The sequence below is a fragment of the Desmodus rotundus genome, chromosome 11, assembly GCF_022682495.2.
Source record: "Desmodus rotundus isolate HL8 chromosome 11, HLdesRot8A.1, whole genome shotgun sequence".
In the NCBI taxonomy this organism is placed as follows: Eukaryota; Metazoa; Chordata; class Mammalia; order Chiroptera; family Phyllostomidae; genus Desmodus; species Desmodus rotundus.
The window spans coordinates 2,413,846-2,430,252 of NC_071397.1; the positions used below are offsets into that span (position 1 = coordinate 2,413,846).

Sequence of the window (16,407 nt, forward strand, 5' to 3'; positions counted from 1 at the left end):
GCGCGTGCTTTGCACAGGGCCAGTCCACGTGGGTCTCAGTCAACACAGAGGGGAACAATAGACGCTAGAGTCGCAGGAATACAGAGCAGTTAGGACCCCTAGTCCTGGAGCCAGACTGCCAGGGTTCAAATCCCTTCTCTACCAACAATGTGCTGTGTGACCTGCTGTCAGTTATTATTTGGCCTCTCTGTGCCTCAGGTCCTCCCGGTAAAATGGGGTATCTACCTCACAGGACAGAGAGGGACATCCGGGACAACGGTATAGGACGAGTACTCTGCATTTCTGGGCACCTGTGGAGGGCTGGAAAGTACTGGGGCTGCTGTCAGTCCCTTAGTGCAGGGGCTGAACACTGGGATGCTGAACTTTCTGTCCCTGCCCCCACCCGGCACCTCTGTCACCAGATCCTGCAGAGGCTGCACCTTGAACAGAAAGGCAGTGGGCTTATTTGGAGGGGGCATGGGCCAGCCCAGAGTCTGAGGCAAGGAGGAAAGGACATGCACACAGCCAGAGGAGGGGGCTTTGGCACCGCACCAGGGTGTGACACCGTCACCAGGGGTCTCGGGGAGCTGCCCCCCATCTGGCTGGAGGCGGGAGTGGGGCTGGCCCAGCCCTTCGTCCCTCTTTGGGCCCAGCTGCTGGAGCGGGCAGGGCCTGGAGCCGCAGCCATCAGCCAGCCACTGCCCTACTTCCTCCCACCGCCTTCTCTGCCAAGTCGCAGGTACCCAAGTGGCTTTGGCTGTACAATTAAAGGGGCTTATCCAAGATTTATAGCAGGACTCTGCCTGCAGGGTGTTACCAACGCCAGCCTCTGGACACTGGTCCTTAGAAAAAGCAATTAGAGTCCACAGTTTCATGGGTACAAACGCACAGGCACCACCCCCAAGGCCGAGAGCACCACGGGAGCTATTTGGAGAAAAGGCCTCAGGAGAGGGGGCAGGGGGCCCTCTCTACCAGAAGGTGGGCCTGCCAAGAGGAGGAAGGGCCTCTCACTCCCCCCTTGGCCTTCCATACCCCATGCAGACAGGCTCCATCCCTCAGCCCCATGGCCCTCAATCAGCCATCCCTCTAGGCAGGGCTCCCCCAACTCAGGTGGAGCCCCCCACCCAGGGCCCACCACACAGCCCCTGGGCAGGCTGCCCTCCCTCGGCTGGGCCACTGACACAGACCCACTCAGAGGCCCAGGTTCCAGCCCGAGGAGGCGTTAGACCCTGTTGTTTGCCTCTTATCACTTGCTAATACCAAGAGCTTTATCCCTGAAGCTTCTGAAGCAATTTGGGGAAAGCAGTGCGCTTAACCAGGGAAAGGAAGCCTGTAGAAGTGGGAGGAGCCCGAGGAAGCACACTGCTTTTCCACAGTCCTCAAATCCCACCCGCGGGGCACCTACTTCACTGAAGCCCCAGCCAAGATGGAAGTGACATGTGACTCCCACAGCCCCTGCCCTTCACCCCCACCAGACTGTTCAATCTTAGCAACCCTGAATCCCTGACCCTTCCAACAACCCTTGCTCCAAGAACCCGCTAGCTGGACCCCTGACCCCCTTAGACAAGGCCCCCTCCATCCCCACCCTGTCTTCTCCTCTCCTCTCTGCCTGAGAACAGTGGCTGTTCCACCAGCTCCCACAGCAGAAATACCAACAGTCCCCCCACGTCTGCCTCACCTGCAAAAGTCCTTCACATCCAGCCCTCGCCCCCAGGAGTCACCCAGCTGCCTGGCAAGGCCACAGTCCAGTCCCCAGTGCTCCGAGGGGGAACCGAGGCCCATAGGGGGCATGGCCCAGGGCAGGCAGAGCCCACAGCAGGACCCAGAAAATGGCTCTCGGGCAGAGCTCGCCACTGTGCTGTGACAGCCCCCCGTCCCCGAGCAGGACCCTGCAGACGGGCACCTGACTCACCATCCTCTCGGGACTTCTGGACGAAGGCCTCCACGCCGCTCTCGCCGTAGCTGCCCTCCGAGGCCAGCGTGGACACGTAGTTCCACTTGAGGGCGCGGACGATGTCCACCATGGCCTGGGCCTGGTACGTGTCCGAGGGCACCACTCGGGAGAAGAAGTCGTAGCGGCTGTTGTCGCTCAGGTCGGGGGCTGTGGAGGCGTAGCTGATCTGGGGGATCTGGGGGTGAGAGGGGCCACTAATGGGGGTGGTTGGCACCCCCACCCTGCCCAGCCAGCACCACACCCCTACGCACCGACCTTCCTCCTGTCCCACGGCCCTCCTGTCCACCCCAGCCCTCCCCAGGGGCACAGCCTCCTCTGATCCTGGGGAGACCCTGGGGCATGGAGGAAACCGAGGCCCAGAGAGAGGCTGGGCAGGTGCTTGGCCGGCCCGACCCCTGGCTCCAGCCCAGGGTCCCGATGCCTCCCGCCTCCAGTCAGCTCTCCCGGATCCTGTGCCCCGGGCCTGCCTTCCCCACGCCCAGCAGAAGTGAGGCTGCGTTGGAGTGACAAGTGACTGTCATGTCGGCCTCTCGGTCCTCCAGAAATCTCCCAGCTAGCCTCATCTGGGTCCGGTGGCTGGTGGTCCCCCAACAGCACACACGTACACACCACAGAGTCCTCGGGAATCTCACACACGTGCACACATACGCTCCAGTGTATGCACACCCCAGGGACCTCTGGGCCAGGGGCGTCCAACCTTTTGGCGTCTCTGGGCCACCTAGGAAGAAGAATTGTCTTGGGCCACACGTTCAATACACTGGGACACGTGATCACAAAAACATCTCATCACATTTGAAGTAAATTTATGATTGTGTGTTGGGCCGCACTCACAGCCATTCTGGGCCCCATGCGGCCCCCACAGGTGGGACACCCCTGAAAGAGCTGGAAGATTCCAGCTGGGGAAAATCCCCAGGTGAGTGAGATCGTTCCGCCTGGGGATGCGGTGGGTGAGGGTGTGAGAGGGAGCCCTGAGGGGTCACTTGGTCCATCTCCCTTCCCCCCCACCCCCCAGCCCCTAGGTCACCGCCCAGCGTGACCCCCCCCCACTCCCTCTGGACTCAGGCTCCTCCTTCCTCCCCCACTGAGCTCCAGCCCCCCCAGCCCCACCCTCCCATGGATGGTGCCCCAGGAGGCCATTGTGGGTGGGGCCTCTGGGAAGCCCCTCTCTTCACAGCCTGGGACCCAGGACCCAGAGGGGAAGGGCCCCCCTGGGCCCACAGCCTCTCAGCAGCACACTCCAGGCCTGCTGCCCCAGCCCCCCCTGCCCCTGCCCCCGCTGCCCCAGCCAGGGAGCACTTTCCAGGCCACAGCCCCGCCTGCCTTCCCCTGGGAAAAGGCGAGGAGCAGAGCCCTGAAGCTCCCCCTTCCTCCGGTGGTTGGCATCACCGTCCCCAAAGGGCGTGGAAGGGGCTGTGGACCCTCCTGCACCTTCCCTCCTCCCCGGCCCACACTCACATCCCCAGTGCACGGGCCCTTCCTGCGTGCCCCCTGCTATTCCCTCAGCTGACCGGGGTGACGGGGTGCAGGGGTCGTCATACCCATCTGGGCTGATGTCAGATCTAAAATTCATGTCTCTAAGGAATCACTAAGGTTCAATCTCGGCCAAAAACAAAACCAAAAAAACTCATGGCCAGATCTTCCGTCCCCGTGAAAACTGAGGCAGGAAAACATTCTGGGGCCAAAGGGTTGGGGCGCCCCCTGGACAAGTGGTCGCCCACCGAGCCTATGCCTGTGCCCTTTCCCCAAGGAGAGGTGGGGTGCACCTTCCACTGAGGACCCCTCTTACGAAAAGGGCATCCCCCCCCAGCCCCTGCAATGCCCCAGCAGGCTCCAGCAGGCCCCTCACTGGAAAAGGACCAAGTCCCTGGGGGGGGGTGGGGGGGGCGAGGCTGGGGGAGGGGCGAACCGAGGACTGGTGTTCCCAATCTTCTGAGCGATCCTCTCCTTGCAGTTCTGTGTGCTCTACACGTCAGGGGCCCCCGACCCCCAGACTGCGGGCCAGGCCACCCAGCAGGAGGTGAGCGGCAGGCGAGTGAACAAGCAAACCAGTCGCTGCTCTTTGTCATTCACTGTGGCGCCCTCTGCAACAAGCGACGCTCTGGAAACAGCGTGGTGAAAGATGCGCTGGCCATGCAAAGAATACTCTGCAGCTGTGAAAAAGGGCATGCACTGCCTTCCTCGGCTGCTCTGGACCGCTCCCTAAGGCACAGCATAGAACAACACGACCGAGAAGCAGCAGCGTGCAGACCTGCTTATTGCTGAGGGGCGGCGCACACTCAGCTGCAAACCGCGGAGGGAACCGGAGGCTGCGCAGGGTTGGGCGGGGCCTTTCGCCTTGCGCCTTCTGCACCTTTTGCACGCAGCTCCCTCCAGACATAGCTCCTATTTAGAACACAACCCGCATTTGGATCTGGGTGAGATCTGCGTCTCCTTTCCTGCCTGAAATGGCACCCTCGAAATGTAGGCTCTGATTGGCTAGTTGATGGTTCATTTAAAAAATAGTACTATTTTTGAAGTCTGATAACGACTATGGTTGCTGTTCGTTGGTTTTTGAGAGTCCCGGTGTCTCAGAGCAGGGTTCCTTAGCCTTGGCACTATTAATATGCACTTTGGGGAGACCATTCTTTTGGGGGGGCTGTCCTGTGCATTGTAGGAGGGTTAGCAGCATCCCCATCCCCTACCCATCCCCTAGATGCCACGGCACCCCCCCCTGCTGTGACAACCAAAAATGTCTCTAGACACTGTCAGATCTCCCCTGGGGACAACACTGTGCCCGCTGAGACCCACTGCCCTAGAGACATGCACCGAAACAGGTAGGGATAAATCGGGGGCGCCCTTCAGAGGAGCTGGGTGGGAGAGTGTGGACCAAGAGACCACCTGGTCCTGGAGCAACGCCTGGAGCGGTACTCGCAGGAGCGCTCACTGCCGTTTGTCGTGCTTCTGAACGCGTCTGAAATGTCCTTATGGTTTAATTAGCCAACAAAACAGAACAAAATTAATGCCACCTCCAACTCATGGCTCTGGACAGAAGTCCCTGAGGCTGCAGCTGGGGCTGGAGAAGGCGGTGGAGGTTGCTGCCGGACCAGACTGCGGGGCAGCCTTTGCCACAGTCTCTGTCCCTTTGGTAGCTCACCTCTGGCCCGGCCCTAGTCACACACCCAGGAACCTGCTCTCCTGCTAATTAGAAGATCGGCTCCTGCTTCTAACGTTCTCTCCCAACACAGCCCAGAATCAAAAGGGCGTCACACGCACAGCAGAGGGCAGGAGGCCCCTGGAGGTGTCAGGGTTGGTGGCAGAATAGGGCGGAGAGGCACTTCCCACTTGCCCCTCCTTCCTCCTTCCACACCACCTGCCATCCCCACTCCCACTCAGGCACTCAGCCCGGCGGGGACACCCATGAGGAGTCCTCCTGTGGGAGCTATTGTCCCGTCTTCCTCTTGGCGGCCCTCTCCCCTTGCCCCTGACTTTTTTACCCCAGGACTCTGCCCTGCGCCCACCCCCTCCCGCCTCCAGCTCCCAGCTCCGTCTCTGTGGTCACACAGGTCTGCAGTCACACACCCCCCCTTACAGACACGCCTCCCCACCCCCGCCCCACCCCAGCTGGGCCTGAGGTCCAAGGGAGCCAGAACTGCCCAGGGACACCATGGGCGGGGTGACTGCAACAGCCTGGCCTGAGTGGGGCTCTGATGTCCCCTCCACTCTCACTATCTCCACAGCCAGGCGACAGCAGGGGTGGAGGAGGGTCTGGATTAACATTCTCCTCAGGGACCCTTCCTAGCGTGAGAGACAGGGAGGGAGGCAGCCAAGCCAGCCCCACCGCCAGCTCCTCCCTCCTCTCGGCCTTCCTCTCTGCCTCCTCACCGTCGCAACACTCTGAGCACCTCCTGTCACATCCTCCTTGGAGGGCAAGAGTCAGCAAGGACCTAGATTCCAGCCGCACTCGGCCAACCACAAGGGTCCTGCTCCAGGTCTGTCTGTCTGTCTTTTTCTCTTTCCTCCCTGTCCACAGAGCCCGTGACCTCATCTCCTCACATCCAATCTTCCCTGTGAGGCAAATCCCAGCTCAAACGTCGCCACCTCCAGGCAGCCCTCCCTCCGCCCTCATCCTCCACAGAGTCTGCTCAGACCTCCCACAGCATGGAGTCAGGCTGCTCCAAGGGCGCCAGGCACATCCCTCAGGCGCTGGGATGCTTGGTCTCCTTGTCAATTTAACAGGCCTTCTAAGGCACCCCGCTGTGCTGGGCAAGGCCATGTGGGGTTTGTGGGGAGCGGAGGAAGGGAACTGGATTGATCCCAGTCCCCAAATTAGTGACCCCTACTGCATTGTGGGGGACGCCCTGGGCAGGGGCAGGTGAAACCCGCTGAGTGACGCACAGTGTGTCTGCAGCTGGCCCCAGGGGAGCCTCACTTATGGAAGGGCTGGGAGACTGAAGGGGGAGGGTGCCCGCAAATATTCCTCGGTCTCCCGCTTCCTCAGAGACAAGCAGATTCGTGCCACGTGTGGAAAGACAAAAGCTGCTTCCAGGCTTGAGCAACAATGAAGGTGAATGCCAAGTGCACCTGTGTGTGTGTGCAGCACGAACACACATGCACGCACACTCACACACACGGGGCATGTGCCCTGGCACACACGTACGCAGCACACTCACTCATGTTCTCCTCCCAGCAAGTCCCCGAGGGCGACCGCCCACCAGGTGCGGTGCCGAGTCCTGGGGGTGAACAGTGACCACTGCCCAGTCTAGGCAGAGATGGCGGTGGACAGGTGGCACAGAGCGGCTAACGGCGAGGAAGGCCCAGGAGGACAAAGAAGGAAGGGGAGGAACAGGGCCCCGTCGGACAGAAGGGCCAGGGACACCGCCTCTAACAAGGTGACTTCTGAGTCAAGACCCCAGCAGAGAAAGGAGGAAGCCCCCTGGGTATCTGAGGGAGGGTGTTCCATGCAGAGGGAGCAGCCAGTGCAAAGGCCCGTGTGTATGTGCACACGTGTGTGTAAGTATGTATGTGTGTTGTGCCCACACAAGCACACATGTTCAGGGCCTGACTCTTCTGGGCTGTGTGCTGACACACCTGCCCAGGTGTGGTGACGCTGGCCGTGCCCACAATGCCCACAGCTCAGGCTCCAGATGCCCGGCTCCCAGGCTAGTGCAGTCTGAGGCCCCGAGAGCAGCCAGCCCGCACCCCACACCACCCAGAGGAGCAGCAGGGGCTGGGAGGGGGCCGGCCTGCCCAGCGTCTCCGAGCTCGCTTAGGGCGCAGTCTCCTGAGGCCAGCGCTTTGCTCACGGCTCTTCAGAACACTCGGGAGGGAGCCCCACCCCGACCTGCACAAGGCCAGGGCGCCCCAAGCCACGTGGCTAGATGCCGATGGCCTTACCATGGATACCCCCAGGGCCACCAGACAGAAACCCCAAACCGCTTGTGAGCTTCTGTGATTGAAAGCACCTCCTCTTCCCATCCCCTCCCCTCCCTACTGCTGGCACAGCACCTCAGCGTCCAGCAGCACTGTGGAGCCAGCCTTCCCAGGGCTGTGCAGCCCAGCTTTGCCATCCTGTGCGACCTTGGAGGAGCGAGAGGCCGCTCTGGGCCTCGGTTCCCTCCCCTCTAAGGAGTCACAGTTACAGCAGAGAGGACTGCGTTAGTGGGCACCCACAATGCTTAAAACATGGGCCCCCGGCAAATGCTAGAGGTTATTCCGGGGAGGGAGGCGAGGCTTTGGCCCTTGGGCCCATTCTACAGACTGAGGAAAGCGAGGCTCAGAAAGATGGACATGCCCGCTGAGTATCAGAGCCAGGAGATGCCAGAAAGAAGGCACACAGGGCCGCGCTGCCTCCCTGCTCGCCACCCACGTCTGGGCTTCAGGGCCTGCTCACGGACCCAGCTGACCTGCTCCTTCTGTTCTGCCCACAAGCCAGGCCAGGCAGCCAGAGTCAGGCTGGGATCCTGCGGCCACCTCTGCAGTGAGCCCAGCCCAGGCCAGGGCCCACACAGACCTCGGGACCCCACCTGCCCTCCTGTGTCCCCTCACCCAGGGAGCAGGGACCCTGCATGGGACCACGCAGACCCTGGAGCTGGCTGCCTGCTCCTGGCCTTTCTGACCATGGCTGCGTGAGTGCTGGGCTCTCAGCACTGGCTGTTTTCTTCACAGATAAAAGGCAGCCAGGCTGTCCTGGCTGGTGTAGCTCAGTGGGTTGGGCACTAGCCTGCAAACCAAAAGATCACCAGTTCGATTCCCACTCAGGGCACATGCCTGGGTTGTGGGCCAGGTCCCCAGTAAGCAGCCACACATTGGTGTTTCTCTCCTTCTCTTTCTCCCTCCGTTCCCCTCTCTAAAAATAAATAAAATCTTAAAAAAAAAAAAAAAAAAGAAAAGGAAGGCTTTTAGGGACATGAAAGCTATGCGGGCAGGAGTGTGTGGGTTAGAGAGAAGGCCAGCTTCCAAAGGCCCGGCCTGCACGGTCAGGACTGAGGGGCACTGTTCCCCAACCCGACACCTCTTGCCCACCTAAGCCATGCAGGGGCCTTGCTGCGCCACCCAGAGGGGCAAGAGGTGTGGCCAGTCGGGGGGTGGGGAGGGGGGTCTCACTGAGAACTGGGCACACACCCTCCCATCTGTCCACCAGGTACAGAGAACGTGGATGTAAATAACCCACCTTCAGGGAACTAGCCTAGGGGTGGGGACTGAGAAAGGAGGTCCTCAGAGCGGAACACCTCCAGGCTGAAGTGCTGGGTCTGGGGCAACCAGGGATTCCTGGGGCCTTGCAGGGAGCTGCAGGGAGAGTCCAACTGCCCAGTGCCAAGGAGGGAGTCCGCCCTGACCAAGCCCATGTGACAGGTTCAAGAGCAGACGGCAACAGTGCCCCGCAGCTTAGGACAGGCCCAAGGAAGCCTCAGACACCCACAGCCCATGACGGTGCCCCCACAATGATCAAAGAACAGAGAAGGGAATTCCAGAGCTTGGAAAGGAGTGGAGGGGGCACCCTGGGCAAGGGACTGGGCTGGGGTCTGGGTGGCCTTTGGAAGGACTAGGATAGGGCCCAGACAGAAGAGGCTGCCACCTGCCCCACTGCCTCCTCCAGGGCCACATGCTGGGGGCCTACCCCCACACCTGCTGAGCCATTTGGGGGCTGCTGGCCACTTCCCCACAGACCCTCTGGGATTTCGGGATTTCGGGTCAGGCTGGCCTGGGCTACGCACTTCAGGACGCCCTCATTAATCAGATCTCGTTACTCTGCTCTACAGACATGGACTGGCCGCTGACTCCCAGCCGCGCGTCCCGTCACTTAGGGAACTGGCCCTGCGCTGGCAGACCTGTGCCCTAGTGCCATCGATTGCCGGCCTGGCCCCGGCTAGCCTGCCTGCCTTCCCACCCCAGGGCCTTCCCAGTTCTACCCCTCCCCAGGCCTGGGGACTGGGTGACCCTGGCCCTCCTCTGCCCTGGGTCCCACAGGCCCTTTGCTGTCACACTGTGGCCCGCAGCATTTTTCCATTGTCACTGGGAGGTGGACGTGAGAGTCTTTGAGGCACAAAGGTTCTCAAAAGACAGTAAAGTTCGCCCATAAGGCCCATGCGGTCCCTTGGCCTCGGCTGCTCCCGTTCAGAGACTGCTGATTCCTGCGTGAACTCACTCACTCCGTGATGGCTTCCTGAGCACCTACTAGGCGCCTTACGTGATCGTCAGCACTGGGGAAAGCACACAAAGACAAAAAACCCCTGCCGTCAGGGGGCTGACACTCGAGTGAAAGAGCCAATAACGAACGAGTGTGCGCAGAAACAACGGTGGGTACAGACCCGGGACAGCTCCGAGATCCGACTCCCTGCTCCCGACGTTGGCTGGGGCCATGCGACATGTTCTGGCCAATGAGCTGGGAACAGGAGAGACCATCACTCCCAGGCCAGAGCATTCCATTGCAGTCGTGAGCCCCCGCCGGGCACACGTCCCTCTGGGACCGTGAGCAGCCACGGTCCCAACCAGCCCCGAACCTGAGCAGGCGGGGCAGAGCGCCCAGCCAGCCTCGGCACCACGCACAGCAGCAGGTACTGCCTGTGTGCGCTTTAAGCCACCCACGTGGGGGTGGCTTGTTCCAGCAGCGTCACCTCCCCGATGGGGCGGGCGCGGTGGCACAGTGCTCTTGCTCCAGGAAAGCCTGGATGGCTCCTTTCTCCGCCTCACACGCCTGGATGTGTCAGGCTCACACTCACCACAGGCCGGGAGGGCCGAATTGAATTAAATTCACCCGAACACACACACACACACACACACAGCACTGAACACTCACCCCTGAGTGAGTGCTCACTATGCGCCAAGAACTGACCTGAGTGGCTTCATGTGCCTGAACACCTTCCGTCTGACAGCAGCCACACAAAGCGGGCCTCTCCTCCTCCCCAGTGTCCCCACATGGAGGCACAGAGAGGGGCGGCCTCTGCCCGAGGGCACGTGGCCAGCGAGCGGCTCAGCCAGGCTGTAAACGCAGAAGAGCGAGCCCGCAGCCCGTGCCACTAACTCCCGTGTAAAACTTGTCTTCCCTTACACAAGAGAGCCACACACGTGTGCGTGCACACCCACGCAGACTCTGAGGGTGAGAGCAGCAGCCGTCAGTGACGAGAAGGGCGGCCCACATCCCCTGTGGGGCAGGGTCCTCAGGCGGCCCCACGCCCCCTCCGAGCATGGCCCACCGCCACCCCTGGCTGCCACGCTGTGGGCTGAAGTGGCCCATCTGTCTCCAACACCAAAGATTATACGCAAACCTCCGTGTCCCCGACGAGAGGAAACTGATTTAATTAGACATTCTCCCGTCAAGCCTTTTGGACCCAAGCTTTTAATTAGGATCACCAACTCCACCCAGGGCTGCCGGAGCGGGGGCTCACAGCCACTGACTGCTCTCCGAAGGCTGTAGGCACAGCCAGAATGCGTGGGCACCTCCGGGGTCAGCAGTGCCCCACAGGCCAGGTTGGGGCCCCTCGCCAGGCCCGTGCCCGTCCCACCCCACAGCATGGCCCCAGAGTCACAAGTGGCCTCTTTTCTCTCCTGACGTCGCATTGGGGAAATAGCTGCAGAGGAGCTCGTGCCGGCCTGCAGCCGGAAGAACTGGGCCATTGCGGTGGCAGGAGACAGAAAGGAGAACAGGCCTCCCCTCTTCCAGCAAAACTCACAGGCCAGCCTTTCTTCGGGGGCCCAGCCAGGTGCTAATAAAATGCCCTTTCCAGCTCAGTGTCGGGCGAGCTGTCAAAATTAACAGCAACACCTGGCATTTCACCAGAGCATTTTTGCATACGTTACCTCTAACCTCATCTGCGGCCACCACCGGCTTGGCCTCGCTGTCCTGGCTCCAGCCACACTGGCCTCCTGGCTGTCAAGAAACATGCCAGGCACGCACTGCCTCAGGGCCTCTGCCTTGGCCACTCCCTGTGCCTGAATGCCCCTCCACCCAGGTGTGCCTGTGGCTCCCTTCCCTCCCTCCAAGAATGCTCCAGTGTCACTTTCCCTGGAGGGCCTTCCCAGCAGCCTCGCCCCCCTCCCCTGCGCCCACCCCCACCACAGCCTGCTTTGACCCCCCACACAACGATGCTTTCTAACATGCTCTGTATGTACTTATTCGTCGCCTGCCTCCCCGTAAAGCACCAGCTCCACGAATCCAGGGACCATCTCCTCACCACTGTGTCCTTGGCCACCAGGCGCAGCACTTGGCACAGGGCAGGCGCGCCACACACAAAGGACCACTGCTGTCCTCCACACAGCCAGCCTGAGGACAAGCTTCACAGTGCCATGGACACCGTGGGGGGGGGGCGAGGCTCAGAGCCCTGGGGCACCGCTGAGGCCACAGAGCTGTCAGTGACCGAGTTCCGGTCAATTCCCAGGGGGCCTGACGCTGTCCCCAGGGGAAGCCACAGGCATGCCGCTGCAGAGGGTACGGTGCACAGAAGATGCTCTCCTGTCTCCTTCCTCCCGCCCCAGGGCGGAGGGATCCCTCCAGCATCCCTCACCTCCCCGAGCTGCCCAGCCACTAATTGGGGGAGCAAGCGGACACTTGGTCTAATTTCCAGGCCTGTTCTGAATTATGTATTCCTGGAGAGAACCAGCCAGATGCAGGCAACAGGCCTTTGAACAAATATCTCCCCAGAAAGCACTTTATTCAGCCCCTCGTCTCACCCTCGTAAACATGATGATTTCTTAGAAGCCCCGGAAGAAAAGGGGGGCTGGCTGGTAAGGCTGGAGAAGAGGGGGTGTGGGGCGGAGAGCCTGGGCCGGCTGGCAGAGGAAGGCTCCGACGCTCTCAGAGAGACGACCTCAGATGAGACGCCGGCTGAGAGCAAGTGAAATCCTCAAATCAGCACTTGTCCTATTTCATCAGCAAAATGTAGATCAATAAATTATCCTCATTTTTGTAGGTTTTACATGCTGACTCCATAACCTTGTCAAGGATGATACATGTGGAGGAGGCCAGGGATGGGAGAGGGCAGGGACCTGGGGGAGCCCCAGGGGACCACGGCGCTGTGCCCCTCTTCCAGGAAGGGCTCAAAGCCCGTTTCGGAGGCGAGAGGCAGGCTGCCGCACCCTCTGCCCGCTGCCCGCTGCCCGGCTCTGTGACCGTGGGCAAGTCACCTCTCCCGTGAGCCCCCTCTCCTCATTGGCCAAGTGGGCACAGTGGTGAGACTATGGGCTCTGGCCACCCCGCTGTGGGGCTCATGTGGGGGAATGGACGTCACAGAGGCTTGGAAAGGGGAGCAAACCACAGTCCGACCTCTGTCCGCACACCAGGCACAGCGGTTAGCGAGCCCAGACTTCCTGCTGCTGGTCCCCAGCCCTGAGGCAGGGAACCCCAGCCCAGGTCACTCAGGAGGAGGCACGGTTCAGAAAGCTGAGGGAGACCCCCATCACCTGCACTGGCATCAGGAGTGGCACCCAGGCCCATCTGATGGCAAATCTGGGCTTTTTGTGTCCTCTGAGTTTATTGGGGTGGCATTGGGTGATGAAGTTATACAGGTTTCAGGTATACGACTCTATCATACATCATCTGTACATTGTATTGTATGTTCACCACCCCAAATCACATCTCCCTCCATCACCACTCTCCCCCCTCCCCCTCCTCCCCCTCCCCCACCCCCTTTCCCTCGGGTCACCACCACGCTGTTGTCTGTGTCCAGCTGGGCTTTGTCCATGCCGAGGGCTCCCGTGGGCCAGGGAGCTGGCAGTGCTGGGCCACTCCCCTGTCCAGGGGGCCAGGGGCTCTGGACCAGCCCAGATGGCTGCAGTCCCGGGGCGCCAAGCTGAGGATGCACCTGGGCAGGCACTGGGGACGGGTAACTGGCTGGGCCAGGCCAGGCACCTGGATACCCGGGCAGGGGTGTCGGCAGGCAAGAGGCTGCTCCGGGGTCACTGGCGATACTAGAACCAGCAGCCAGGGTCCCACCAGCGCTTCACAGGGCTTATCTCATTCAACCCTTCTCCAGCCACCCTGGGAAGTGAACACCACTTACTACCTCACTTCTCAGATGAGAAAACTGGGGCCCAAGAAAACACAGAAATGAAAAGCATATGGCAAGCGGCAAAAAGGGATTTGGGGCCAGGGTTGGCTGCCCCCAGCACCTGCGCGCTCTCCCCCACAGCCCGCCTGACTCTGCCTGCACTCCACATTCCCTCCTGCCTCGGGGGGCAGCCAGGGGTCCATGCCGGGCCCTCCCCCACCCCTTGAGCATGCTGCTCATATCTCTGTGCCTCAGTTTCCACATTCTGGTCAACGGGGGCTTAATGACCCCACCCCACTGGACTCACAAAGCAAGGACAGAGGGAGGGGCCTTTGCTCTGTGGGAGTGACATCCAGAAGCCTCTTCCACAAACTGGCCAACCCGCCCACAGCATGCGACACTGGGACGACCCCAGAGAGGGGTGCCCTGGGGCGTCTGTGTCACCCGTGTCCCGCTGACCGTGTGGCACACGCTGAGGGCCAGCGGTGGGGTGTGGCCAGGCTGAGAGGTAATTCACCACAGTCTGCCGAGTGTGCTCCCAAGTCAGGCTCCTGTCCGTACCACATGCATCACGTGGCTCCATAGTAATACAACGGGATGTGTAACGTTACTGAACTCACCCAGTAAAAGTCACAGCACCGTCACTCCAGGTAATCTGTGTCACATCCGGCCCGGGCCACAGCCAGGCTGGCAGGAGGAAGGCCCCACCAGAGCTCTGGGGCTTTTGCTGGGGAAAGGGGCCTGAGCCCTGGGCAGGGACGAAGCCAAAACTGGCCCGGAAGGAAGGTGCAGTCAAGCAGGCAAGGACAGGGGACCCCCAGGGCAGAACACCAGGCCATGGCTTGGAGGGGCTCCTGGCCCCGAGCCCTCCAGCCAGTCCCCCACACACTTGACACCCCCTTCCTGCCACTGCATTTGACAACCATGCAGGCCCCCCACTTGGCAGCCCAAGCCCCTCTCCAAGTGCCCTCCTTCCTCCCAGGCAGCTCCTCCTCAGCCTCCTTGCTGGTCCTGCCTCCGTTCCCTGACAGACCCTGATGACCCCAGGGCGCAGTCCCCCAGCCCCTGTCTCTCTCTCCACTCACTCCCGGGCCACCCACAGCGGGATGACAAGTCCCTGAACTCGGGCTCTCACTCACTGCCTGCTCCCCGTGGTCAGCAAATGGGCATCTCAAACTCCAAATGCCCAAAGCTGACGGAGCCTCCAACCCCCAGATCCTGCCCGAGTCCTTCCCAGCCTGACCAACGTCGAACACAACCCCGACTCCTCTCCTCTCCCCAGCCGGGTTTGTCAGCAGTTACTGCAGGCTCCACCTTAGAAACAGAACCAGAACCGACCACAGCTCCTCGTCTGCTGCTACCACCCTGGGCCTGGCGGCAGGCTGGTCTCCCACCTCCCACCCACCCCCCAAACAGGCAGGACCCACCTCAGGGCCTTTGCACGGGCTGTCCCCACTTACCACCACCTACAATACCATACATGTCATCCACGTGTCTGATCCTCTGCCTCCCACTGAAACGTCAAGCCCACGGGGACGCGGCTATTAGTTTGGTTTCTGCGGTGGTTTCTGTCTGCCCTGCTCACTGCCATAGCCGGGACTTAGGACCGCAGCCGGCACTAAAGCCCTCATTCCGCAGGCTCCGCAGATGAGCCTGAACGGTCAGTGAGTAAACGGGTGAACCACAGCAGCAGTCTGCGTCTGCCTGATTCTCACCAACGAGTTTCTCTACAGTACTCTGTCAGGAAAACACCTGCTTTTAGAGGAAGAGTTTGAAAACCGCTGGCCTGGTCCAGATGAGGAAATTGGGAAATGGATAGGCAGGCTGGTGGTCAGCCTCTCCTGGAGTTCACCTCTCCCTGCCCACCCCGCTGACCCAGCACTGCCTCCACTGGGGCCCTGGGGCTGAGCCGGCTGCTGAGCACCCAGCCTGCAGGGGCTTCTCCTACTCCTGGCTGCCCCCGGCCACCCTTGGCCACTGGCACCCTCAGGAAGGGGCCACACGCAGGTACACTCAGGGTGGTGTTGCACCCTGGGGCTCCATTTCGGGGGACGTTTGCCATGGAAGCCCCATCTCCACCTGCAAAATGAGGGCTTCTGGCCTCTGGCAAGGGCTGGGCTGATAAGGGCCTCCCACCCCGTCACTCATTCATTCAGAAGGTATCACTGGCTCAGCACTCACTGCGCTCCCCGCACCATGTAGGCACCAGGGGGCCCCAGTGAGCAAAAAAAAAAGCAGGCAAAACCCTGTCCTTAGGGAGCTGAGTCCAGGGGGAGGGACGGTCTCAGGGTCTCGGGGCAGCTTCCCACCATCACACACAGCCACACCTCTGGGAGTGCTGGGAAGAAGAGAATGGGGGCTGCCAGAGCCTGAAGGAGGGTCTAGACCCTCCTCCTCCCCACACCCCACGTTTCCCATCTGGTAACCACAATGGTAACCACCCTCGACGACAGCGTACCTTCCTGAGGGCTTCCTGTACAGCCCAGGTGTCCTGAGCGCTGCGTACGCCCTAACTTACTCAGTCCTCGCAGGAGCGTGCCGCACACACAGGCACACACCACCATTTAGCCTATTTTATGGTGAGGGAACTGCAGTCCAGAGAAGCTGAAGTGCTTTGCTCATAGACAAGTGGCCAAGCTGGGATTTGAACCCTCAGAGCTGGGCCCCACCTGCCATCGATCACACTCTGCTGCCTCCCGGTGGGGACACGGGTTGGACTGACTCACCTCTGAGCCCCTCCAGCTCCCCGGTGGCTGCTCCTGTGATTCTCAGCCCAGAAATGTGGCCTCCCACCAGGAAGGGCCCAGCTTCTCCTAAAGAACGGCAGCTAGGAGTTGGGGAGGGTCTCTGCCCAGGCCTCCTGACTTCTTACCACCTTCTGCCGAAACCTCCAAGTGCTCATTCGATTCAGCTCAGCGACCACTGCCCCTGCCCACAGTGTGCCAGGGATGGGACATGGCGGAGGACGGGACAGTCCCTGCCCAACATTGAGGCCTGTTACACAGACGCCCG

The 16,407-nt window shown here is 61.1% G+C and overlaps 1 protein-coding gene across 1 annotated transcript in view; it reads right to left on the reverse strand.

Annotated features, from left to right (window-relative positions):
- The window catches only part of GRM4 (glutamate metabotropic receptor 4), a 91,774-nt gene that overhangs the window by 51,853 nt on the left and 23,514 nt on the right, over window positions 1-16,407 (reverse strand). The window contains exon 2 of the mRNA XM_024557919.3: window positions 1,892-2,108. Within this exon, the coding sequence (XP_024413687.2) occupies window positions 1,892-2,108 (217 nt within the window). The remainder of the gene's footprint in view (window positions 1-1,891; window positions 2,109-16,407) is intronic.